The following is a 25,097-nucleotide window of genomic DNA, read 5'->3' on the forward strand; positions in this document are numbered from 1 at the left end:
ATGACACCCTTGCCTGCCCCCCCCCCCCCCCCCCCCGTCTCTTCTGATTCCTCTCATTCTCTCCGTTCTCCGTCCTCTCTCCCCTAGCTCCGTCATCATCTGCCCCCACCCCACACTACCCAGGCTGGTTTGAGGGCTGATGTGCAGACCTTGTCATTCAGATTAGGGCCACATTGTCAGCTCAGGGCCCTTTCTCTCTTTAGCTGCGTGTCCTGAATCTTTCTTCCCACTGTCACCCTCGTCCTGAGGCCAGAGAAGACCTTTTAAAGCTACATTCTTTCTCATCCACTTCTGTCAATTCCAACTCTGTCACTCAAATCACTGTTCGGGAGAGTGGAGAGAGACCGAGTTAGCGGTATCCCTCACAGCAAGGACTGTACTTTTTGGTCCGAGCTTGGGAGACATGTCAGTGGTTGGCACACAGTTTTTGATCAAGGTATTTTGAGTGATAAGCATGTTTTATTTTTGCTAACAACTGACACACTTTTGAGAGTAACTAAGGTATGGGAAATGACAGAGTAGATCCAAAAGAGAGAAGAGAAGCAGCATAATCTTCATCATCAGGCATGTAGTAGAAATTCACTTCTTTAAAAAGCTTCAGAGTAATATTCATTTTGTTTTGCTTAATAGTAATGACTACTAGAGTCATAGTGTTATTTTAATTTTTTTTACTGTGTTCTGTGTGAAATGAGTATTTGGCAGGACATGAGATATCCACCACATCATCTTAGTCATCCCTTATCCTGCACCATATTTATCATCCAACCACATCTTGACTCACCGCCACAGTTGTATTGTCACATCATATCTAATTGCTTCTCACAAACACTGCACTTTTTTTCTCAGGATGATCAACAGTGATTCAGCAGTATGTAATAAAACCTTTCATGCAGGATGGCGGACAGTTCCTTTACTGGTATTAGTGCAAGAAGAAAGAAAAACACCCTGGTCTTCAGCCACAGTGCTACATCATAGTGAAACAGACTGCAGTGATCTGGGTGAGTCGACAGTTTCATACCCAGTGTCTTCCTCATCTTCCACCTTGCATAAAGCCCTCGAGGCATACTAGTTCCTCTCTAGAGGCCGCACAGCTATGCTTCAACACAGCATATGACAACTTGCTGCAGCCTCCACCCAGGTGCTGTGTTTACTAAAACCCGCTATGAGTCAGGAGTTTCAAGATGACTTCCCTCTTCTAACTGCTACTTGCAGTGAAGTGTCTTTAGTGTCACAATGACACGTGTCATGAAAGTTAATAGTGCACGCAGCACTCGATGCCGATGCCATTGCCAGGATTTGAGAAGAGGAGGAACAAAGCCAGTTCTGCTTCAGGGTGCAGATCTTCTTTTTAATAATAAATCTAATAAAATGCATACATATATATCAGCATGTTTGTTCTTTCATATTAATAATTTTCTCTGTCTCTTATCCTGAGGTACAGAATATAAATCGCCAACATCAGGTGCGGAAAGACGGATAAGTAGTGCAGTGGATAAGAGACATGTCTCTGGTGTGGGAGACCCTGGTTAGATTCCCACTGTAACATCCCTGAACAAAATACTTAACCCATTGTTGCTCCAGAGGCATGCAACCGCTGACATTTAGCAATTGTAAGTCTCTTTGAATAAAAGCATCAGCAAAATGATTAATTAATTAGAAAAGCAGAATTAGGTATTCATGATGTAAGTATATCCGCAGCAACTCTAGAAGTAAGTGTCTAAGTGTGTAAATAAATAAAGAATAATATTCAGTTTATAAGCTAATCGGTAGCAAAGAGAGCATCATCAAGGCACGATTAAACACTCCTGACTTTTCCGGTGACCATCCAGCTCAGAGAATGAATAAGTGACAGGGTGAGAGTTAGAAGCTTCTCTGTCTACAGAGGCTCCCTCTGCATCTCTAAGCAGACTGTCATCCCTGGTCACCATCAGGTCTATGCTCGCCCCAGTGAACATTCAACGCTGTCGGTGAGTTTCAGATAAATTGAAAAAACCATCGACCGTTGATTGTACCCTGCGGCCAGCCTTTATCACTTGGTGTCTCAAAAAAGAAGGACAAAGAGGTAAAAAAAAACATGCAGAAACCTGCACACAGGCATGGCCAATGGATCATTGAACAATCAAAAGAAGAGCACTGCATACAAACAAACCAAAAATACTTCAAACCACAGCAAAGGTCACAATCAACATTCATTGCTGTCGGTGGGTTTAACTGTGTGGAAGAGCTCACTGAACGATGAATGCAACTGTGTCCCAGATTTCATCCAAACGTCAAAAGGAATAACATCACGATATGCTGATGATGGCATTATTTATTTCTCCGCCTGTCTCCCCTGTTCGCCTCCTACCAACAACAGGCACACACAAGCGTTGTGAATTGACAGGCAGTTCAGATTGCATCTCGATCACGCTGAGCAGTCCGAGTCTTGCTACAGCAGCAAAGGAAGAAGAAAAAAGATGCAAGAGATAGTTGGAAGAAAATGACCTTTAAAGAAAAATAAACAGTGAATGTATGGCTTGGGTCTGATAAATGATTTAGTTGTAAATGTTACATGAAAAAACCCCACAAGAATATGTTGAATATAAATAGATGCATTCTAACATGGTAAGTGACCTTTTTGGATAAAGGATTTAATCATTAAAAGTCATAATTTCATAATATGAATTATTCAAGTTAAGACCTTCAGCTAAAACAGTATAAATCTAAATATGTTAAAACGCCATCATTTTTTACAATGTTGAGGTTTTGTAGAACAGATAGTTTTCAAAAACATGTATTTGCTTTTAATTCACATCTTTCTGTCTGATCATTTAAGAACCATTAAGTTGTAGAACTTGACTGTGTATTTGTTATATTGCCACATGCTCTTTGATTGTTTATTAAATAAATTCTGACAAATTCAGCCCTCAGTCATGTGGTGGGTCTTTCTTCATTCCTTCATTCTTTGGTTTGGTTAGAGATGTGAAAGTGATGTGGTTGTATGCAACAGAGTCAAAGGCAAGTCCTTTTGAACATTCAGAAAGTTAAAAACAGTCTGCTGTAGATTGATGCCACTGATCAAAGCAGCACGCCACTTTTTACATTAACAGTCAGGAATTATTGTCACAGGTGAATGTGATTGCCCCCAATCACCTCAAATTGTACTACAAGAAACACTACGCTGAATTAGAAGAATTTATTTATTTTTATCTTGTATGCGATTTACTTTGATTCTGTACATTTGCAGTTATTAATTTAAATAATTTCTTGTTAGAGAAAAATATAAAATATATATTGATATACTTTAAATAATTGAAATACTTTAGTGCTAGTGGTCCTATACATTTTGTCTATAAACTTATGACTCAACATAAACAAAAATGCAAACAAATCAACTTTTTCACTATTGCCTCTTTATTTGTCTGAATTCAGTTAAGGCTCAATGTAGACTTCTATGTAATAATGAGATTCATATTTTCATCTCAGGTTAAATGGCATTTTGATTAAAATCTAAGACAAGGAATGTAAATAAAATTAGTTAGAAATAGTTTTAGTTAAATCCCCTGGAACCTTGGCTTGAAATAGTAAAAATTCATAAGCCGATAAATCCAGATACCAAAGTCTCATTAAGCATCCACAAAAATCTGAGTGAAAATAAACGTTTATAACAATTAGAAAACCAGTTTCTAGTTTAAAAATAGCTCATTTAGCTGCTCAACACTTTCAAGCTCATTATCAACTACCCAGTAGCATGCTAGTAATCTTGACTAATCAGCTAACTAGCAGACAAGAGTAGACCACTCATATCTGGATAAATCACCTCAAATTTTATTGCAAGAAACACTATACTGAACAAGTGCTGCATTTAAAAAAAAAAAAAAAAAAAAAAATCTCATATACTATCTACTTTGATTCTGTACATTTGCATGAGACTATTAATGTAAATAATTTCTCACTTGAGATATATAAAATATATACTGTAAATAATTAATTCTTCAGTGCAAGTGATCCTATACATTGTGTCTATAAACTGTTATAGAATTTCTTTGATTCAATAATTATCCAAATTAGATACAGAAAACAACAACATGGTTATGACAAAAATGTGTGCAAAACACCAACAAGCTGTCTGAGCAGTCCACAATTTAAAAAAACACAAAAAAAACCCCTTGCAAATGGCAACAATCATATTTCATCTTAGGTTAAATGGCATTTTGATTAAAATCTAAGACAAGGAATGTAAATAATTAATATGAAATTGTTTTAGTTTTGGCTTGAAAAAGTAAATATTCATAAGCCGATAGGCTAGGATCCCAAAGTTGAGTGTCTCATTAAGCATCCACAAAAACAGTGAAAATCTGAGTAAAATTATAACAATTAGAAAACCAGTTTATTGTTTAAAAATAGCTCATTTAGCTACTCAACACTTTTCAAGCTTATTATCAATTTACCAAGTAGTATGCTAGTAATCTTGACTAATCAGCTAACTAGCAGACTAGGGTAGACCACTCATATCTGTATTTTTGTTGAACTACAGGCCTACACCTTGGACAAATTGTCCACTCACATAAAACATTTTGCATTTGCTTTTGCAATGAACTCTTTATCAACTCAGTGATTAATACAGATTTAGGTGGTGGTACCCCGGTCTGCTAGTTAGCTAGTTAGTTAATACAGTAGCTTTCAAACCATATCAGGTTAATTTAAATTCTCAATCTACCTAAAAGAACTGAAGTATATTAAGGCAAAATATATTTTATACTATGTCTACTATGACTCTTCTGTGTGTGTGTGTGTGTACGCTAGCTAAGCTCATTTGTCTTTATCTATTACAAAATGACTACTGTGTCACAGTTTGTGCTTTCACATTTACCTGCTGGTTTAGTTTGGTTCCATTGGTACATGATGAAAGTGTGCTGCTAAAACACCCATACATAAGGTACTGACTGCCTTTCACACGCTGCTAAGAGACTTATATGCTTGTTTCTACAGGCATCTGGCCTATCTAGATGGGAAAGTACCTGCACAGTATTTCAGTGCAAAAATGAACAGTGCTGATTCGGTATCATAACCACTGCTTGACCAGAAGACATGAAGAACACTACTGGTGCAACCGGAAAACCCCCCTTGACATGTTCTTTTAGTTTCGTTTAAGACACCACATGAGTCCAAACTGTAATTTGAAGCTTTTAATAGCTCTGCAATATAATATTGTAGATTGGTACAGTATCACTAATATTTTAAATGTTTTTAAATATACTATTTTATTGCACACTATTTATTCTGCACATTTAACATCATTATCTCAAGAGTCCATACATGTGAAATGTGTGCATGGGAAAGCAAATATTCACAGGACATATGCAGCCATGCTCAGTCAAGTAACTGAATGTCTCACCAAACCATAATGCTTGCATTTAACAAATGTGAGTACTTTCATACTCATGGTGTTTGTTGTATAAACCACATCAATGCTTGTAACAAAAAAAATAATGGCTAACCACTAGGCACGAATCTGTAGATCTGAGTCATGATAACAGTAATTAAAGACTATTGTTCCCAAATTAGACGTCATCATTTAAGAAAAAATAATTGAACAGTTCTTGCAAAGCAAATGGCTTTATGGCACACTCAAGCCTAAATTATGTGGGGTTTTCTTATGTAGGATTAAGGCAACTGCCCTTGCTAAAATGGTAACATTTGTATAGATTTTTTGTCATCAACACCAAACACTAACTTGAATTGAAGCCTTGTGGATGAAGACCAGTCAGTGCATGACGAGAACTCGAGACAGAAAAAAATGAATGACTTCCTTTGTCCACTAGAGGGACACCAAAGAACAGGACATGAAAATGACAAGAGTTATCCAGTTCAGGTTAATCATTTGTCTTTTACTACATTTACATACATGCAAAATAAAGGGGCAATAAAATATTGCAGTAATAGTAGAAGTGAAGTATCATAATGAAATGCAAAGATTTTTTACATGTATCGTTACACATGACTGATATGTTTTCTTGAATGTCAAAAAAACATATCAAACAGATCACAATGAACGTGCTTTTTTTTAAATGAAAACTGAAAAGTTGTCTACATACCTAGTAATTCTACTATCACTTGTTTTATGGTTGAATTATTACAGGTAATTATTTTCATTAGTCATTTCATAGTTAAAACTAAATACTATAGGTCAGATGACTTACTCCCCTTATGATCTAGTGCTTTTTTATTTTTATCTGTGGATTGGGAATTAAACAAATATATCTCTAAACTACAAAATTATGTTTTTAAATAGTATTAATGCATTTTGTGTGAATATGTGCAGCTTCCAGATAACTGATCAAGTGTATTACCCTGAGGAAATAATGAATGGTATTGAAGCTCACTTGTTCTAGACATCAATATGTAGACCATGAGATGATATTGTGAGCTAACTTTTCAAGAAAAACGTTAATTCCATTTGGGATTTCTTTAACTGATAAAGATCCATTTTTCACTGTTTTCACTAGGTAACACAATTATGTGGATTATAACACCAAATAGCTGTAATCCAATGACCTGAACTAACGCAAACTAGTTCTGCTACTAACTTGGACAGTCCACTGATCATAACAATGTAAGTGCTCATGTACTACAGACAAACTTAAGCACCCAGTTTCTATATATCTCTCAATATATTGACACCCCTAAGATAAATTTATACATACAAACACCTATTACTATTGGACGCTATCATATCATCGGCTTGCCTGCAATGCATTTTTTTAAACATACCTCAAATAACCAAATGGCACAAAAAATAAAATGAAAATTCAGCCTTTTAAACAAATGATATCACATCTTACACATTAAGTTTCTAAAAATATACAGTTCATTGCTTCATATGTTTTGCGCAGCTCCTATAATATTTAAGACATTATGCATCGACTTATTTATGCACAACATGACACCAGCTAATTTGATAATGCTGAAATACATTTTAAATTGGTTGTGGATCAATCTGAAAAAGGCATTAGTACTACAGCATTTGAGCAGAAAAGTGTCCTACTGGGAAAAAGATTTTTGTCATGCTTATTTGTTGTGAGTTCTGAGAGACCTGCAGTTTCACAGCTTTGATTTCCAAATCATGTTGATGTTCATTCATTTACTTTTTCTCTAGTCTCTACACAATCCTATTATTCCAGCATTGCATTATTTTGTGGAATCATCATTTTTGTCACATCTGGGCAGATTAAAAGCACTGTAATTTGGAAATGCATCTCCAATCCACATAATGCATATATACTAAAAGAAATTCACGACAAACAATTGCATACCCCACCTTTAACTGAAAAGTTCAAATGATGTAAACATTAGCAGAGGATGTCAGACGTTTGACAAACTGTATGAGTTCAAACAATAAATTCCAGGCAACATCTCAAAGGATCTTGATGTTGTAAATCCCATCCAACTTTTGAGTGCAGAATTGTTCAAAGAAGGAATGCTTTGTACCCTGAACTAGTGGTATTGCTGTGTTGCATTTTGTGGCTGTTTACACCACCGTCCCTCCAGTGTGGGTCACTACTGCCTGATGTCTGCTGGTCTGAGCTGTCTCTCACCCTCGGCCAGGAAGATCTGCATGGCCCTGTAGAGCATGTGGATGCCCAGCTCCCGTTTCCTCTTCACCTGCCAGTTGGACACCACGCCGTAAAAATCCCCTCGCTTCTGATTGGTAAGCATCTTCAACCCTGGGACAATTGGACATGGTTATTGACATACTGAAATGGTGTAATATGCTTTAAGTTTGCTGTTAATTTGTGTTAATTTCTACAAGCAGCAGTCAGAACTTGCAAACTCCAAAAAGGAAAACAAGGCAAAACATGCTGCATATATCCATTAACATAAGGTTTTAGGAACACAACTGACAGTCTATCAAATAACTATACAATAACATGTTGCTTGATTGATGAGACCTAGCTACTGACTTGATTGTGGGGCAAAATATCAATAACAAGCAAATTTCAAAATGGGTAAGCATATTATTTGAGTGGACACATAAACACACTCTCTGCAATTAATAATGGCTGAAGTGGCAAGAGTATGACTGATGACAGATAAAAGACTACATTTATAAACATACATATTAAGAAGCACCAGGAAAGGCTAATCTAAAAAGGTGAGTATTCAGTTGCAACTTAAAAGAAGCAACAGTTGAGGGAGAGTATTCCAGAGGTTAGGGTCAGCCACACTAAAGGCCTTGTCACCCATAATGTGGGGAGTAGATTGACATCAGAGGAGCGTAGTGAGCGAGTAGGTGTGTGGGGATGGAGAAAATTGGTTTGTAGGGAAGCGCTAAGCAATGGAGGGATTTATAGACAAGAAGTAACAAATGCGGTATTTAACCAGTGCAGTGCAGTTGCTAGAGGGCAGGTGTGGCAGACAACTTTTGGGACTCAAATTCTGGGCATATTGTTACACCAAGGAGAATGGCATTACAGTAATCCAGAGGTTAAATAAAGGCGTGAGAGTGGGAAAAAGAGGGGCGTTGTCTGTAAAGTTCTTCAGGTAAAGTCTAAAGTTACACCAAGATTTTTTACCTCAACAACAGACGATGTAATAAAACCAGGGATGGGAGACTTTGCGAAGTTTGGCTGGGGGGCAATGAGGATAGCCTCAGATTCTATCCTGAGTTTGAGTTTAATGTAATGGCAGGTCATCCAAGCATTTATATCACTGAAGCAGTCTGTCAGGATGGATGGTGGTAAAGGCTTGGAAATTCTTCCCATAGATTGTTTTTGGACATATGAATCTGAAGCAATCTGTAGATCTTAACGTCCTCAAGGACAGTACCAGGTTGTTGTTTTTTAGGACTGTGGTAATAGCAGCCATTTTTAGACTGGAGGGAACAGAGCCAGAAACCAGCCAGATGCATTAATGATTTGTGTCAGCAGGGGGCAGAGCACAGGCAGACATGATTTCAAAATCAAATGGGTGGGCATAGGGCCAAGAAGGCACGTGGTAGTCCTTTAATTTGAGATAAGTTCAGTTAGAATTAAGTCAACAGATACAGCCTTTTTTTTGCCAGAGGTCTTTTTACTTCTGTCATATTATATTTTTTATTTGTGACCAATAATTGGCCAATACTCCATGACAGTATTGACATGGTGATTCCAGACCCCAAGACAAACCAGGAGTTCTCCAGTGGATTACATGACTGTTTGCCACTTAACAGGGTGATTCCACCACCTCTTGTACTCACCAATGGCCTCCACCATGCAGGCCTCTCTTGTGTAAGCCTCCACTGGAATGACATTCTGAAAACAATGCAGAGAGATGACACCCTGCTCGGCGTTCCAAACCTGAAGTATGTGCTGTACCTTGGCGCACAATTTCTGTCACACAGAGAAGAAAGAGACAGTGTTTTAAATAAACATTTTACGTCTCATTTATTTTGATTTAATTGACTAAGACTGTTGTGCACTGCCTTACCTTGGAGGTCTTGTCTCCTTTGTAGTACTCTAAAGCTTCATACAGGTGGCTGTAGGGGCGGGAGCGTTTTCCTTTGCCCACATAAAAAATAGCGTGGATAAATGTCTGGAAACACTCCTGTGGAGTTATGGTGCGACTGCGGAATGGGAGGTTGTTTGTCACTCTGGCAGAAAAAAAAAAAAAAAAGGAGATACATTTAATTCTATTTTGAGGCTGAAAGTTGTTTATCTCTAATACAGAGGTGTGGGTAGACTTGAAGAGGAAACAAGTCAGTCCTAAAGACATTGAACATGGATTATTTCTTAATGCAGAAGACAGTTCGTTAATTTTACAGTTTTTCCAAGTGTCCATTAATCTACAAAATCAGCCATTGACCTTGTTTTGTTAGTGTTGTTTTAGCTCTGTTTACCTTATAGGAAGTGATTTGATAATTGCAAAAGACAAAAACAGACATACTGTATGGAGAAGAATTCATAACACTCTCCTTACTGTGACACTGTTGCAATTTTGGCAAATGTTTTTGCAACATTTTTTAGCTTTCTTGTTCATCCCATTTATAAACGACAACTGACAAACCTAGCTCCTTTCTCTGATTTAGGGGCAAATGTCGATGTATGAACCTTCAAAGCAAATCCCAAAATGACAAACTAACATAGCATATTCTTGTCTAAACAAAAGAACGACAGCTTTGCATACACAGCATAGCCTCCTGTCCAAATTACAAGTAGTCGATTGTAGAAACTACTTTCATGCAAAATAAGAATGACAGCGTCTCGTCACATAAGGCACATTTCTATGCGGTGTCATTTTTACTTAGAGAGCTTCCAATATTGCTCAGAAGGAAGCAAAGAAAAACTCAATCAAAATCAATGTGAGAAACCGCAGACCTTGGGTCAAGTAGCAGGTAGTTGAAGCTGGACTTGATGATGCCCTCCCTCCACTTTCTGTTTTGATCTGGTTGGTCAAACTGCTGGCACAAAGCCTGCTCGTCAACCTGGCATTCAGGCAACTCGAAAGTCCGCAGGGCCCGACACAATTCTGGACTATAACCTAAATCTACAGAAATAAAAATGAGAGAACACAGGAAAATGACTTGCTGTGTCAGTGATAGTGAATCTCAGCTAAATGACAAAAAGTGTATTAATATGCCTCATTTGTTCAGTGGTCCTAATCTAATCCATCCACAAAGTGCTTCCACATCCGCAAATGCTTCCACATAAGAGTGATTTAAGGGTCAACTTAAGGCCTCAAATATTTCATTACTTCACAGGAGAAACATTAATTTAAATAGTAACATAATTATGACTTTATTATAGAAAACACTTTTACATTGCATTTATCTTCTCACACATCCTTATCTCACCCCAAAACTGCTCACAACCCAAACCACAAGTTTAGAAATACTATCATTACCTAATCATAACTCAAGTTAGGTAAAAAGTAACCAACAATCATATATAAAACACACAAGCATTACCCGTTTGTGGCTGGTCTAACTGCTTCCGGTGATGTGGTGTTTGGGTGTTTGACTCCTGCAACAGACGGCACAACCGTCGCATGTAGGTGGGCCTGGTACGGCTGCTGATAGGGCCTGGGCTCTCCCCCAGCTCTACTAGCCTCAATCTCAGCTCCTTGTCAGTCATCCCTTTGGTCTCCCGCAACAAACTGTGCTCATGATTTTCCTCCTTCTGTACCACCATCTGGGGCTTCTGGTTCTCTTTTCCTTTGTTCTTCATCATGTCAGTCTGCATGGAGATCCAGTCATAAAGGATGGTCTCTTCACTGCTGCTAGTACTCATGCTGGAGCTGAGTGAGGTGTTTGCTGTAGGCGGGATGTGGGTCTCAATCAGCTTGTGGCCCTGTTCCGTATCAGTGTAAAGGTACTCCACAGGTTCGTCCAGATCCTGAATGAGTGGACGCCCTCCAGGGGTGTAAGAGAGGTTAGCCAGGTGCTGTGGCCTGCGGCAGCTCGACAGCCGGCTCATGCTGTACCTGGGGGTGCACCCAGTGCCTGGAGTGCAAGGAAGGTCGGAGTCTTCCCTGGACCTCCTTGGGGAAAAATAGCTGGAGCTGGATGAAGATGACAAAGAGTCTGTCTGAGAGCTACAGTCCTCAGTGATCCAGACATCTTCGTTTTTCAGGCGGTCTACTTTGTCCTTACCAGTGGCATCATTTACGTTTCTCTTAAATGTTGCCTCGTCTGTACTCAGATCATCAGTCAGAAAATCCCCGCCTTCAGCAAGATTGTGGCCTTGCATGGCCAGTATAACCTCTGCAAGGTTTCTTTCATAAGCGTCCATTGAGTCCTTTTTGTTTTCCAGTATGACTGTGTCAGACAGAGTCTGTGAGTCAGTTACGCTCTTGGAAAGGATAAGAGTGTCAGCTTGGCTATTACTAACACTTGAACCAGCTCTGAGGGTGCTGGACTGTGTGTCCTGGAAATCAGCAGGCAGGGAGTCGCCTCCTGTGCTACTCCCTGAATAGGAAGGTGTATAACAAGGTGCATGTGGGGAACTGTAGAAGTCTTCACTGCTCTGAGACCTGGGCGTCTGGCGGCGTGTTCGAACTGGTGTGGGGAGGGTCTCTTCAAACAGAGAAGACATGAAGAGGAGGCTTTCAGGGGTTCTGCTTGTTCTCAGTGAGCAGCGACTCAGCCTCGAGCGAGTCCTGCCTGTTACAAAAGGACTTGGCTTGAATGAATGGTCTGGATTGTTTTCCTGTAAGGGTTCAGCTACATCGTCTATTGGGTTGTCTGCCACTGGCTGGTCAAGACCGCCGTCACTTGAAGAGTCCACTACAGCATCACTACAAGCCTTAAATACATCTGTGTTTGGGTTTTTTTCTTCAGCTTTGTAATCTATCTGGGGTTTTGTTTGGACAGGTGGAAGATTCCCATCTTGCCTTGTAAATTTAGAATCAGAGTTTGTAGAAATCTGAATCTTTTTGGCAGATTCTGCCCGATCAGAAACCTCCTCTTCCACAGTGAGTAAAATATGTCTGGGGTTTACAGAAACATCCAGAGCACTGGTGTAATGATCACTCTCACAGCTACTATAATGACTACTACCAGTCCCACTGCTACTGCTGCCTACATGGGAACAGACTGGCTGTTCTGGTATATTCACCTGAGCCTCTTTTACATGTACTCCCTCCAGTTCATCATCACTGTCCTCCAAAGCACAATGACTGATGACTGTTTTTTCCATTTCCTCTTCTGTGCTCTCACTGCTCTCCCTGCAAAAAACATAAACGTGATCGGGCGATGTGACATCGATGCCCTGCTTGTCTAAAACAGTGGCCATGCGTTCTGAATCCAGGAAGTCAGAGTACTCAGACAGGTCAAACGGTAAGTTGCTGGTATACTGACTGCCATCAACAGCAGGCTGATGTTTGGGAGATTCAGGACTAAAAACAGGGAAATATTCATCTACATCTTTGAAGCTCACACTCTTCCGCACTGCTCCCCTACAGTGAAACACTGGGAGTGTGTCTCTTTTGGAAGGGGAGATTCTGCTATCAGTTGTAGCAGCGGGCTCATTTTCCATTGATGTGAACACACTGTCATCATCCTTAAGAATCGGCATTGCAACTGCATGTTCCACTGCAGACATGCGAGTGCTTGATAATATGGAGGGACCTTCAGATGCCCAAAGTGAGGAGGAATTGTTCCAGTTCTTGTGGTGATGCCTCTTAGTGTCAATATCAGAAGGTCTGTTATATGATATTCCTCTGCAACTTGGCCTTCCATTAATGTAAGACATGTTGAAAAATGAGGAGCGCCTTGTGCTGCTCAACGGGGCCTCACCAAAGTCACTTATCATAGATGAGTGTGAACTGAAGCTGTAGTCTGATTCAGGATAGCTGGAAATGTCTGTTTGGTCTGAATATACAGCTGTGAAGAGTAAACAAATAAAATAAAATTAACAGAGTACCCAGAAAGGTGAAAAATGACCACTAGCCATCCAAATTCTAGAAAACATTTAGCTGCAACCAATCTGATCTAGTCTTTACAGACAATCAGCCTGGTGTTTATTGTCTATTTGGCTGGAATAATAGTGTGTTGTTTGCTGACAAAACATTTTGTACATTGGTTGGTTCCCTGTATTTTTATGATACAGTTTCCAAGATCAATAGTGGTATATAGAGTCCCCATGTTGCTACAAGATATTCTGATTTAAGCGATTTAAGTAAATTATCACCTAAGAATCATATGCGACTACTGTAATAATTGTGTTGCTACTACAATATGATCTGCTTGTAGCCAAGCTCTTGACTCTCACTGTAATATACTGTATCTCCTTGCAATGTCTAACACTACTGGATGACTGTATAATATCTTTCCAGTTATTCAGTTATGAAATAACACAAGTTGAATAAATTAATCTTGCAATCAAGTAACCCCCAACAAGACGAAGCCTTCAAAGAGGCATTCTTACAGTATTGGAATTGAGGCAAGTCGTCCTCCTCTGTGTCCACTGAGCTGGCCTGGTACTCCTGAAGGAGCTGGGCACATTTTTGATTCTCCTCTTGCTCTGCAAGCTGCCCCGGTGTCTTCCCCTCCTAAGCACATACATTAAGGGGATAACAGGCATAAAGCAAATTGAACCAAACATTTAATGCCACACATTAGTAGATACCTTGTTACGGCTCAGGTATTTTTTCTGTATTAATTCAACAGCAATATAGAGCCATCGCAAGAACATTATAATCAATCACTGCTAACAATAGATCATACTGAGTGTTTATGTGCATGCATCTGTGTACTTTCAACTATGAACTGATTCCCAATGTCCTGCTCAGCTGTACGACAGTTAGCCCATGCACTTCCCCTATGGAAAATGATTTATACCACTAAAAACAATTCTTACATGATCTTTAGTGTTTGGGTTCCCTCCATTCATCAAAAGCAGCTTCAAGTTTTGATAACATCCCCACAGTGCAGCAATGTGAAGAGGACTCAGGCCATCTGATGACCTGGGAAAAATACAAGAAAACAAAGCTGTACATTACGTACACAAGAAAACATTACATTATAATTATACTCAAAGTATTTCTACAGTGTCTTGTGTCTATATTTTAACATTATGTCCAAATGGAAGAGGATATTGGCGAGAACATAATGCAGAAAGACACTGCAGGCGTTATACAGTGCAAAATGTTATGGAAGACTTACTAATGCTGCATTTGTCAAACCGATCAAAATAAATTTAACAGTGATTTCAAAGGTTATTTCATATTGGGTTCTGCAGCTACACAGAGGAAAGTGATCTAACAAGATAACATGGTGATTTTTCTTTTCACTGTGTGTGTTTAACCATACCTGATATTGGGGTCCGCTCCATATTGCAGCAACAATTTTAAGCAGCGTGTATTCTTCTCGGTCTCTTTGCCGGCAGCCAAGTGTATTGCAGCCACCCCTTTACTACCCACTAGGTCAGGGCATGCACCTTGTGAAAGAAGCAGTTGTACAGATCTGCCAAGGAAGAGATCTCTGTTAGCAGCATCTGACATATTGTACTGAAGCATACAGTTTTGCTGTACTGAAAAACAAGGCTATGATGTCCTGCAAAATGCTGCAGTCAGGATGAAGGCTGGACAAAAAGCAAGAAAAAAGCATAATCATGTATACAATATCTCTTTAAATACCACACTAAATGTTAGTAGATGTAGAGACTGTGTTAGTTCAACTCAAGGGTAATTGCTGAAGTTGTAGATGCTGCTGTGTTTCAATCAACATTTCAGAGGGCCTGCTTGTGTCTTATTTGTTTACTTTTCATGGACACTCATGCCGCAACAGTGAATGGCAGCAGTGGTGTCTGAATGTGTGAATGTCACATCAATTGTTCTTGTGTTTGAAACAGAAACACTGATGACTTGCAACACATTGGCTAAGGTTAAGGGTGTAGGTGTATCATCTCGCTCAATATACCCGGGCATTACCTAAGGATCATCAAATTGGTCGTTACTGTAGGGATATCAGTATCAGAATTAAATACTACTCTCTTTATGTCATGTCTTCATGTTTATCTGTACTTTGTAGATGTTGTAGACACAGGATAAGTAAACATGTAGTGTTAGTGAACAAGAAGTCAAATCAAGTATATTTTATTTTTACCTCAGGGGCTTTGTCTGTACAACATAAGACAGCCTATCTTTAGACCCTAAAGGTCTCACTGCGGGCTGGTTCATCAGTGAAACGCTTCAGAACAATGTTAGTTACATGAAAAAGGTCATGGGGACATTATATTCCATACAAACAGTATATTATAACAGTAATATTAATATTAAAATTAACAGTAATATTTAAAGGGAAACAGTGGGTAAGTCTGAGCGGTCGCATCGTGTCGACAAAAGGCATGTCTGGACAAAACAAAGAGAAAGGGGCTGAGCCTCACCTGGGTTCTCCATCGTTCACAGCTTTACACAGCTGACTTTCGAGCCTCGTTGCCTTTCGATCCATGACCAGCATTATCCGTTCATAAATTATCTATGGTCGTTTATCAGCATCTTCTGAATCAGCCCATAGCCAAGACCCGTGCAGCTGTGGATAACTTTTAATCGAGGCTAACGTTAGCTAGCTAAGCTAAGTTAATAGCCAATCTGAAGAAACCGATTCAAGCATGCACATATTGAAGTTACGTTTTAAAATACATTTAGTCAAAAACAGTTAGTGTGTCTTAGTTTTGTCCCTTCTTAGTCGAAGAGATGTCTTGTTATCAAACACTAAAGACCAGTTGTTTATCCACGGAATCTTAGTTTCCGATGAGCTGCACGATTAGTTTGATTGAATTTCCCTCCAAGCTCATAAACTGCGCTGCTTGCTGGCAGCAGGCGGAAGTCCCGCCCACGGACGTCTCTGATTGGAGAAGGCTTTCATTTCACCGCATCAAGTGAGACTTGAGTTCAGTTTTAATCGATACTTTTCAGACATTTTCAGTATCACCCTGGTACTTATCACTACCTGATGTTTCAATAAAAGATGCGGAGTCTTCTGTTAAAGGATGATTTCGTTGTTACTGTTAAATGAACTGCCATTTCAGGAACCTAATTTAATCAGTTTTAGATCACATGTTGCACTTATTTTTGTCAGTTTCACGCTATAATAGCTTTTCAGAGACCCATAGGCTATTGTGCATTACATGATTAGACCTATATGAAATCTTGCTGAAGCTCATAAGTACAGGCTGCTCATCCTGCTAGCACTTAGCCTATTACTATATTGGAGAGCACATCTGTCAGAAGGCACTCCCTATGTTGTAAATAATAATCACTGAGGCAGTTGATCAATTTAAGAAAAAATTATTATCTCAATAAAGTGTCTTGAGTTGCATATTTTGTATCAAATTACGTTTCAGTAAGTTTCAGGATGGGTGACAGAAAATCAAATGTGACTAGTATGCCCCTTTTACATTACACATTTTGGCTATGTGTAAAGTGAAAGAAAGGCCTGAATATACAACAGTGGCAAGATACTCTGTCAAGTAGGATGAAAAGGATTGGGTTGTAGGTTGTGGATGTGCTTATACTTTTGTGAGAACAAATGAAAATAAAATGCAAATGTGTGTGAGTTTAAAGGTTATGAGAAGCATGAAAAAGATGAAGAAAATGACAACATACTATAGCTTGTATCATTACTTCAAGTATGGTATTTTTATGCATAGCAGAGCATATGACATATTGAAAGATGCTTTATTCAAACTATTTCACACAACCATATTTTTCATAAAAAATATCTACATTTGAGGTTATCTGAACAATACGAAATTACCTAAAATGGCTGTGAAAGTTGTGCAGCTATACAGTGCAAAGAATCATTGATTTTTCAACCAAAATGTCAGATAGCATAGTTATTCTAAGGTGAGAACAAATCATCTCATCTCATCTGCAATGCCATCTCAGACAGAGCAGAGGGATAGGAGAAGGAGGCCCATCAAGAGGACCAGCATGCTGGGGTGGATGGATCCAGCGTAGCTGGGCATGGTCAGTTCACAGTTCTCATAGGGTTCCAGGCAGGCAGCATAAGCCATGACATGGGCGATGTAGTTCTGCTCCTGCACCCCGTGGAAAAGGTGTGACATGGGTCCTTTGGCAAAGATGGCTACATCCTCTATGCCGTGGGTTTCTGAATCAAGAGGGACAGGAGCCTGCTGACGGTAATCATTACCCGCTGAAGACAAAACAGCATTATATTAGCATTATCAGGATTTCCTGGCACATAGACAAACTGCTAAACTACAGTTTCTACATACAGAAGGGGTTTATCATCAACAACATGTTGTTGCTAACCTAAAATTTTATGTATCTTATAAAAAATATTACATACTCAGACAAACAATATTTGGCACATTACATGTAGAGGAGGATTGTTGACAGAATTGCTGTACCTAACTGTAAAAACCACTACAGTACAAACAAGAATTCTGTTACACCACAAGATGGAGCTACAATATTACTTGGTCTCTTCTAGAAAGCCTCTAAGCGTAGACTACACTTACATGAAATTGTCCCATTCACATCTGGGCGAGTTCCATTGATCTGGTATCCTGGTCCATTTCCATACACAGTGGTAGTGAAGTGCTTCTTGTCATCAGCTAGTGAGCGAGACACCCCTGTACATCACAGAACAAAGTGTTATATACAAGTTTGTTCAATCTTGGAACATCAGATTATATTCACTTTTTATTATAAAACCTCCATCAGCTCATATCATTAGAATTTGATATGAGCTGAAGGAGGTTTTATAATGCATTTTACCTAAAACAGAGTTTCCTCTGGCAGAATATCCTCCAAAGGCAAAGACATGGGAGTGGTCAGCAGTGACCACAGACAGGGTGTCCGACTCATTGGTGAGTTCAGCTGCTCGCCCAATCGCCTTGTCTAACTCAACAGCTTCATAGAGAGCTCTTTTGGCCTGCCCTGCATGGTGACCATGGTCAATTCTCCCACTTAAAGCCCAAAAGAAAGCAAATGACTAATAAGCATCAGTAGTACATCCCTCTTAGTCTATTTGTTTTTCTAATTCTAATTCAGCAGTATTTACTGTAACATAAATTGTTCAGTATATTCAATTCTCATTGTGGTTTGGACAAAAAGCTTAGCATGCAATTCCAATAATCCAGCCACAGCTAAAAATCCCAAATAATACATCCACTCTTTGAATGGTGAGACCCCCCAAAAATTTGTGGTTTTGAAATTACCTGATGTTATATTAAATAATTACTTAAGTTACATTTTGAAGTTATAGAGTTCAAATGTTTAACAATTAAACAGTTTAACATTATATGGTTGTTTGCTCTCTGGGGAAAAAAACTACAGAAAACAATTACACTTATCTTCAACAAAGAGGAAATATCCCTTTGGGTTCTTGCTAAGAATCTTAATTGCCTTCTCCACCATCGCCTCAAGGGAAGGGTCCATGGTCGGATCACGGTCCAACTCGTAGCGGCAGTCTTTGGGCTCAAAGAGACCTAAATGCAGAGAAAAACAGCAGATTTCAGTTTATTTAACTAAAAAACAAATGGCAATTTTCAAGACGGTACCAAGCACTTTATAGTATTATAAGTACTATTTTAGTATAGAGCTGGCAGTGTTAGTGCCACAATGCACAATTTATATTCCCCTGCATAAAAGAGCTTGTGTTATTGCTCTAAATTGCAAATTGAGGCTGTAAAAGGGAGGCTAATCTCATGGGTTTGATTCACCCTATTTGCCCAAGGACAGTTCAGAAGGTGATTAATGCAAGAGTTCTTGGTTTTGTGTCTTGAACGATTAACTGATTATCAAAATTGTCACTGGTTAATTTTCTGTCAATTGACAAATAACTTCCGGGTCTGACAGTAATACCTCAATGTTTCACATACAGTCAGCATACTGCATGGTCAACTGTGAGAATGTAATAATGTATATGTTTATCTTACATCCAGAGTTACAAACTGTTGTTTTCTGACTTTGCCTTGTATGTGAGATCCTGTTGTCCTCGTACCACATGTTCAGCAACTGCTCAATTAACCACTTTTTCTTACCCATCAGGAAGTCTGTATTTGCAGGACTCACAGCATCAAACTCAGCTTTGTTCCAAACATATTTAGCGTTCTGTAGGCAATGAATAAAAACAAACAAAAGATTTTAGAGAAGAGAAAACAAAAATTTTAGAAGGATGGAGCAAGGGATTGTAAACTTTTTTTTATAACTCATAAAACAATTAACAAATTGCAGCCAAAGGGTAAATTCCATTCATTCAAATTGAAACTCAAACCTGATGAGCATACTTGTAAAATCTACCATTTACCTTTTTGTTCTTTAGCCACTCCATAACAAGATTTTGTCCATCCTTTCGGACTCCTTTAGAAGTTGGATACTCTGGGTCTGTAGTGTCTCTGGAAAACATGTACTGACGACCTCCACCAAGAATGACCTAGATCAAGAGACATGGGGACAGTTTATATGTATGTATATATACTAATATAGATACAAACTAATACTTTTTAAACATTTAGCAGATACTCTAATCCAGAGGGATACTATAGCTGCGTCTCAAAGGGGTCGCATCCTATGAAGGGCGTGGCCTTCGCGGCCTACGAAGGATGCGGCCGCAAAAGGCCGAAGCGACCGTTGTTAAAAGAGACGGTCTGGTCTACGGAGGACTGTCTATTGCGTCATCAACTGACCCCGCCCTTACCCATGCGTGAGGAAGCGCCGCTCCTGAGTCGTCGTTTTCTGACTAAAGAGGCTGTTTGCCTACGTGATCAGATGTATAGCCGCAGATAGGAATTCCATTGATTGGCAGCTCTAGCGTTTTGCTACCTTTACATTAAGGCTTACATTTATCTCTGTGTTGTGAACCAGCTGGTAAGCAATGTCACGGCAGCCACTTTTGATAGCCTCAGAGGTGAGGTCAGAGTCAGCATACCAGCCTCGATCGGCAGTGTGGGCATAGTTTCCTCCAGGAGAGGCGTGCTGCACTCGGGTTGTAGTGACAATTCCCACTGATTTTCCTGAAACACACAGCGCAGCGTTGGTCATGTTGTGGACATCATTTTTATAGCGTACACATTGTCACGAATATATAGACACTGTTGAGACTTTAAAGAAATGTTATCAACCAACAAAATCAAGACTGGAATTGTTTAAAACCCTATTAGAGTAAGAGTAGCCTACTGATCTGTCTGTGTAAATGTCCTTATCAACAAGGCTTTGTGTAAACAGTGTATGATACACAGTAAGTCCAAGTCTAAATGAATTCATCATAAAGTAAACTATTAAATCACTATTACCATTACTAAACTATTTAACTGTAAACTTTTTTGATTTTGAAACTGCTTTGGCAACATTGAACATTCATGCCAATAAAGCCCACTGAACTGAACTGAACTGAACTGTAAAGCTGTATGAACTTGAACCTACCTGCTTTCTTGGCACGGTGCAGAACAGATGTGACTTCATTCCCTTTAGTAGCACTACAGTTGTACCTTGGGACGGCAGCACTGACACCTAGGGTGCCGTAATTGGCCTTCACACCACATAAGTAAGCAGTGGCTGTGCCAGCACTGTCTGGCATCTGCTGGTCCACGTTGTACGTCTGCAGGGGCCAAATATAATCACACACATTAACATGCACATTTGTCATCTCAGGCATTTAGCAGGTGTTCTTATCCACAGTGATTTACACTGAGAGTTACAGTAGTATAAGATTATATTCGTGGACTAGATGGGCATGTTCATGTACTCTCAAGTCATAGACTGCGTACGGAAAGTCTTTTTTGCTTAGGAAGCCATGATAAGAGCTGGTCAAATTCTCTTAAAGCTAAGGAAAGGTGCCTCAATGCTTCCTTTCATATCTGCTTTAGCATAGGGTACATGGGACCATCCTTTAGGAAAGGCAAGGAGAAAATTGTGAATTATTTTTTTGCCTAAACAAATGCACTGGCCTGTGCATTTTTGGCTATCATCAGATATCCAGTTATCAGTGGAGGAATATAATCTCCACATTCTTATTGCTGACAACACTGTTAACATTTCGGAATTCACTGACATTTTATGAAATATGATGAGATAAGCGGAAGTGCAAGACTTGATAACACACAAAAATGTATTGTCAGCTTGTTAGTGTGTTATGAAAGTTCAAGCATCTTAGTCATCTACTGTGCTTATCAACTGAAAGCATTATTAAATGACTATGTCTCCTTTTTTTTTTTTACAACAATTATTGGTCAGTGTAGGCTACATGTGTTTTTTTAAGTACCATAAATGCATGTGGTGTCTTCATTCAAACACCTGAAATACATGTCTGTATGTAGCAGTCTGAATGTGTTCAGAGTGGGCAAACCTTAGACAGTGCCAGGTGAGGGAAGGTATCCATAACTAGACTGGTCTCCTCCCCAGATTTTCCTGCCAACTGGCCTTTGAGGATCCGCGCAGCAGTCACTGTCGGTATCCCCATACCTGGAAGCAGGTGGAAACACACCTGAGTGTTAGATAGCATCAGCCAGGCAGGCACAGGGCTGCCTTTGTGCTCTGTGAACCTTATAAGGCTCAGCTGACGTGAGGGTTTAAAGAGTGGTGAAAGACATCCAAGTTTTTTACAGTCACAAATGGTGGACAATATGCAAAGCAAATACAGCAGCATTCCACATTTTATTTCCACATTATATATCCACATTATACTTTTTTTATGTTTCATGAAAGATTCAGGGCATAATGTCTAACATCTTGTCTTTACTTAAAATATTAAATATGTCTTATCTGAAAATGTATGTTGATAAGTCAAATATATTATATTTCATAAATATATATAAATCTGCAAAACCTTGGGCGTTAAATTTCTGTCAGTTTAAGGTTGATTTTGTCATTCCTCCTTGGGGAGGTATTGCTACTATGTCATTAACGCCAAGAACTTTTCATAAACACTTATTGGGTGATTAAATGTTAATGATCAATCCCAAACATTTATCAAATCTTAAGTGTGCTGCTATCAGCATGTTTGAGGGGTTGGGGTGGAGGCAACTATAACCATAAATCCATAATTCATCAATAAATGTATCATTTGTCATGTGAAGTACTAATATTGGATCATGGAGTGAACAGAAGGCACTGAACAGCAAGTGATTTCTTTATCTGTGTGTGAGGTCCCAGGTCATGGAGAAGTGACATGGAAAATATAATCTTTTTTGGTTTTCTTACACAGCATATAGAGTTTGTTTCCTTTTTTTTGTACATTTGTACATTGGTACAAATGGATCTGTTAACAAGTCATCACCAGTTAAATTATAATATATGGTCAGTTTCTAAAACCTTTGCTGTGCATCATTGACTTAAATCTTAACTCTTTGCCATGGTTTACCTTTTTTGGTGTTCAGATCATTTAGGGACACATGAGGAAATATCAACACATGCCGTGTAGACTGTGGTTTTAGCCTTCATTTTGTTTGGCTTCAGTAACTGCTGGTGATTGTATGTCAGCATTAATCTCCTTCTACCCATAAACTCATACTTTCCAGGGGTCACATAGCGCATTTGGTTTGCATCGTATTGTCTCTCTCTTTCTTTCTCTTGGTGAACTAGACCACAGTGGTCATGAAACTCACACTTCTCCTTCTCAAATGAGCAAATGCTCCTCAATACATAGAAACTACTTAAACTGTGGGAAAGCTCCTTTCTCAGACTCACCGTCCCCGAGGAAGAGAATGAGGTTCTTGGCTTGGCTGAGATTAGGCTCAATATTCAGGGCAGTTTGAATAGCCTGCCTCCCTTGTTTGTTCCAGTAGCTGGCATGGAGCTCTTCCTCTATAAGCAAGAAAAAAAACAATATGCAATATGGTAGTGTCAACCACAACCAGAAGTGGCTCATTAAATGTACTTTTACATTTTAAATGTATAGGAACCCTCCAGGTTTTATTTTTAATGAATTGCAGTAACAAGTGTAAAAATACCAATACATCTTCTTAGAACAGGAGATAAAGTGAACAAAGTCACAAAGACCAGGTGCCCTTGATGTTGGAATTACCATAGAAGACAAAGATGCCATGAAAATAAATAAGAAATGAGAACAAATAGAGGCTGAATATGAGACCTTGGTCAGTCTATGTTTTTTATCTGTTATATATAAAAATGGTTTATGAACTAGTGAATATTTTAGAGAAGTATTTCAGCATCAATAGAGTCACCTATTTCTTTAAGAGTTTAAAAAAAGCCACTGTAAGCCTATTAACAATGTTTTATCCTTGTCACATATAACTTCTTTTCTTGCTCGAATCAAAAGTTCATAAGATTCTCTCCTGTAAGCATGGCATGTCTTTGTGTTGTCCTTGAAATGTAGTTGTGTGAGTCCAATGTGGTGTCTGAAAGAAAGCACTCTTAATGTTAGCAGATACCTATTTTTTGTCCAACATTGATATGAAACAGATCCTTACCTGAAACAGACAATGTCAACTGCAGTGATATGAAAATCAATAATCCAGTAAAAATGAGCTCAGGGTTGCTGGCCATGGCATTGACTATACTTTATATGAATTTAAAAAAAAACAACTGAGAACAGGAGCTCACGGAGGTCCCTTTATAGCTGCAGCCAGGAGCAAAGGGCATGTGGAAGAGCCTTTCAACGTGAGCCAGAGGTTATATGCAACACACACACACACACACACACACACACACACACACACACACACACACAGGACAAGAGCAAAGTCAATCGATTAAATTGCATGTTGGCATCTGAAAGAATTTCTGCAAGTTTCCTTTCTATGTGTCCAGAATGTAGTGTACATATGAGGCGGCAAGTGTCACTGTGTTGTCTCACATGAAATGATTGGACAGCAAATTTGTTGGGAATAACTTCACTTCTGGTGTAGAAGGATTTGGACTTCCCGTTCAAATGGAGGAACTTTTGGGAGGATTTCTCACAACAGATCAATGAAGGCCTATGTGCATTACAGTCCCATCACACTCAACATTTCTTTCAAACAAATATTATCATACATTTCTTTGCTCGCAAAATCTCAACCGTGTGTTTGTTTGTGTTGTTCTCTATACAGTTGGCTGGAAATGATGATGACTCTTTACTTTTGAAGTGGATTTTTTGACAGTGCAATAAATTTAAAACCAACACAAGGGAATGCGCATGAGGCTTATTAATCATCCATCGTAACTGGGATCTAATGAATCATCTGTTTATTAGTTCCAGGTCAGCTGAAGTGCAAACTCAGCTGGAGTACAGAGGATTATCTTGCTAGCTTACTAATATTACATTGCAGTTTTACAAATCTCTGCAGCTCACATTTAAGTAGGCCAGAATTCAGCCAACATCCGCTTTGTTAAAACAGTTTTTAAAAGAGCAGTGATTTCTTTAAATCTGTGGCATAATTAATTGATAACATGTGAGTCTGTGTGTGTGTGTGTGTGTGTGTGTGTGTGTGTGTGTGTGTGTGTGTGTATGTACAGGTGGGTCTTACTGTGCAACTGTGAGATGTTTTGTGTGGTTAAAAAGCCTCAGCACTCACTCACACTGACTGGCCTTGTGGTTTAGACAGACCATCACAAGGTCATTTAGCTTTTTGTCAGTATCAGCATTTGGACGTTTAACAGCAAAAGATTCTGTGAAACGAGCAAGAACTCGGAAAGACAGAATTGATATATATACATATAGTGATATATAT

General features: G+C 39.0%; 2 protein-coding genes across 2 annotated transcripts; both read right to left on the bottom strand.

The window, feature by feature from the left end:
• Nucleotides 1–5,849: 5,849 nt before the first annotated feature.
• Nucleotides 5,850–16,238, bottom strand: ankle1 (ankyrin repeat and LEM domain containing 1). Its single transcript, XM_038715642.1, has 9 exons — nucleotides 15,843–16,238; nucleotides 14,768–14,920; nucleotides 14,316–14,421; nucleotides 13,884–14,007; nucleotides 10,925–13,339; nucleotides 10,335–10,503; nucleotides 9,448–9,610; nucleotides 9,218–9,350; nucleotides 5,850–7,706 (listed from the first exon to the last, which is right to left on the bottom strand). Exons 1-9 carry the CDS (start codon nucleotides 15,914–15,916, stop codon nucleotides 7,540–7,542), a joined length of 3,504 nt encoding a protein of 1,167 aa, XP_038571570.1. The 5' UTR covers nucleotides 15,917–16,238; the 3' UTR covers nucleotides 5,850–7,539.
• An 832-nt stretch (nucleotides 16,239–17,070) lies between these two features.
• Nucleotides 17,071–24,008, bottom strand: LOC119900566 (intestinal-type alkaline phosphatase-like). Its single transcript, XM_038715643.1, has 11 exons — nucleotides 23,856–24,008; nucleotides 23,113–23,229; nucleotides 21,773–21,888; nucleotides 20,851–21,025; nucleotides 20,269–20,441; nucleotides 19,736–19,861; nucleotides 19,470–19,539; nucleotides 18,780–18,914; nucleotides 18,202–18,393; nucleotides 17,943–18,056; nucleotides 17,071–17,614 (listed from the first exon to the last, which is right to left on the bottom strand). The coding sequence occupies exons 1-11, from the start codon at nucleotides 23,929–23,931 to the stop codon at nucleotides 17,343–17,345; spliced, it is 1,566 nt and encodes a 521-aa protein (XP_038571571.1). The 5' UTR covers nucleotides 23,932–24,008; the 3' UTR covers nucleotides 17,071–17,342.
• Nucleotides 24,009–25,097: the final 1,089 nt, after the last annotated feature.

The sequence above is a fragment of the Micropterus salmoides genome, unplaced genomic scaffold, assembly GCF_014851395.1.
Source record: "Micropterus salmoides isolate LMB-PRFRI ecotype aquatic unplaced genomic scaffold, ASM1485139v1 Ms_hic_scaffold_13, whole genome shotgun sequence".
NCBI classification, from domain to species: Eukaryota; Metazoa; Chordata; class Actinopteri; order Centrarchiformes; family Centrarchidae; genus Micropterus; species Micropterus salmoides.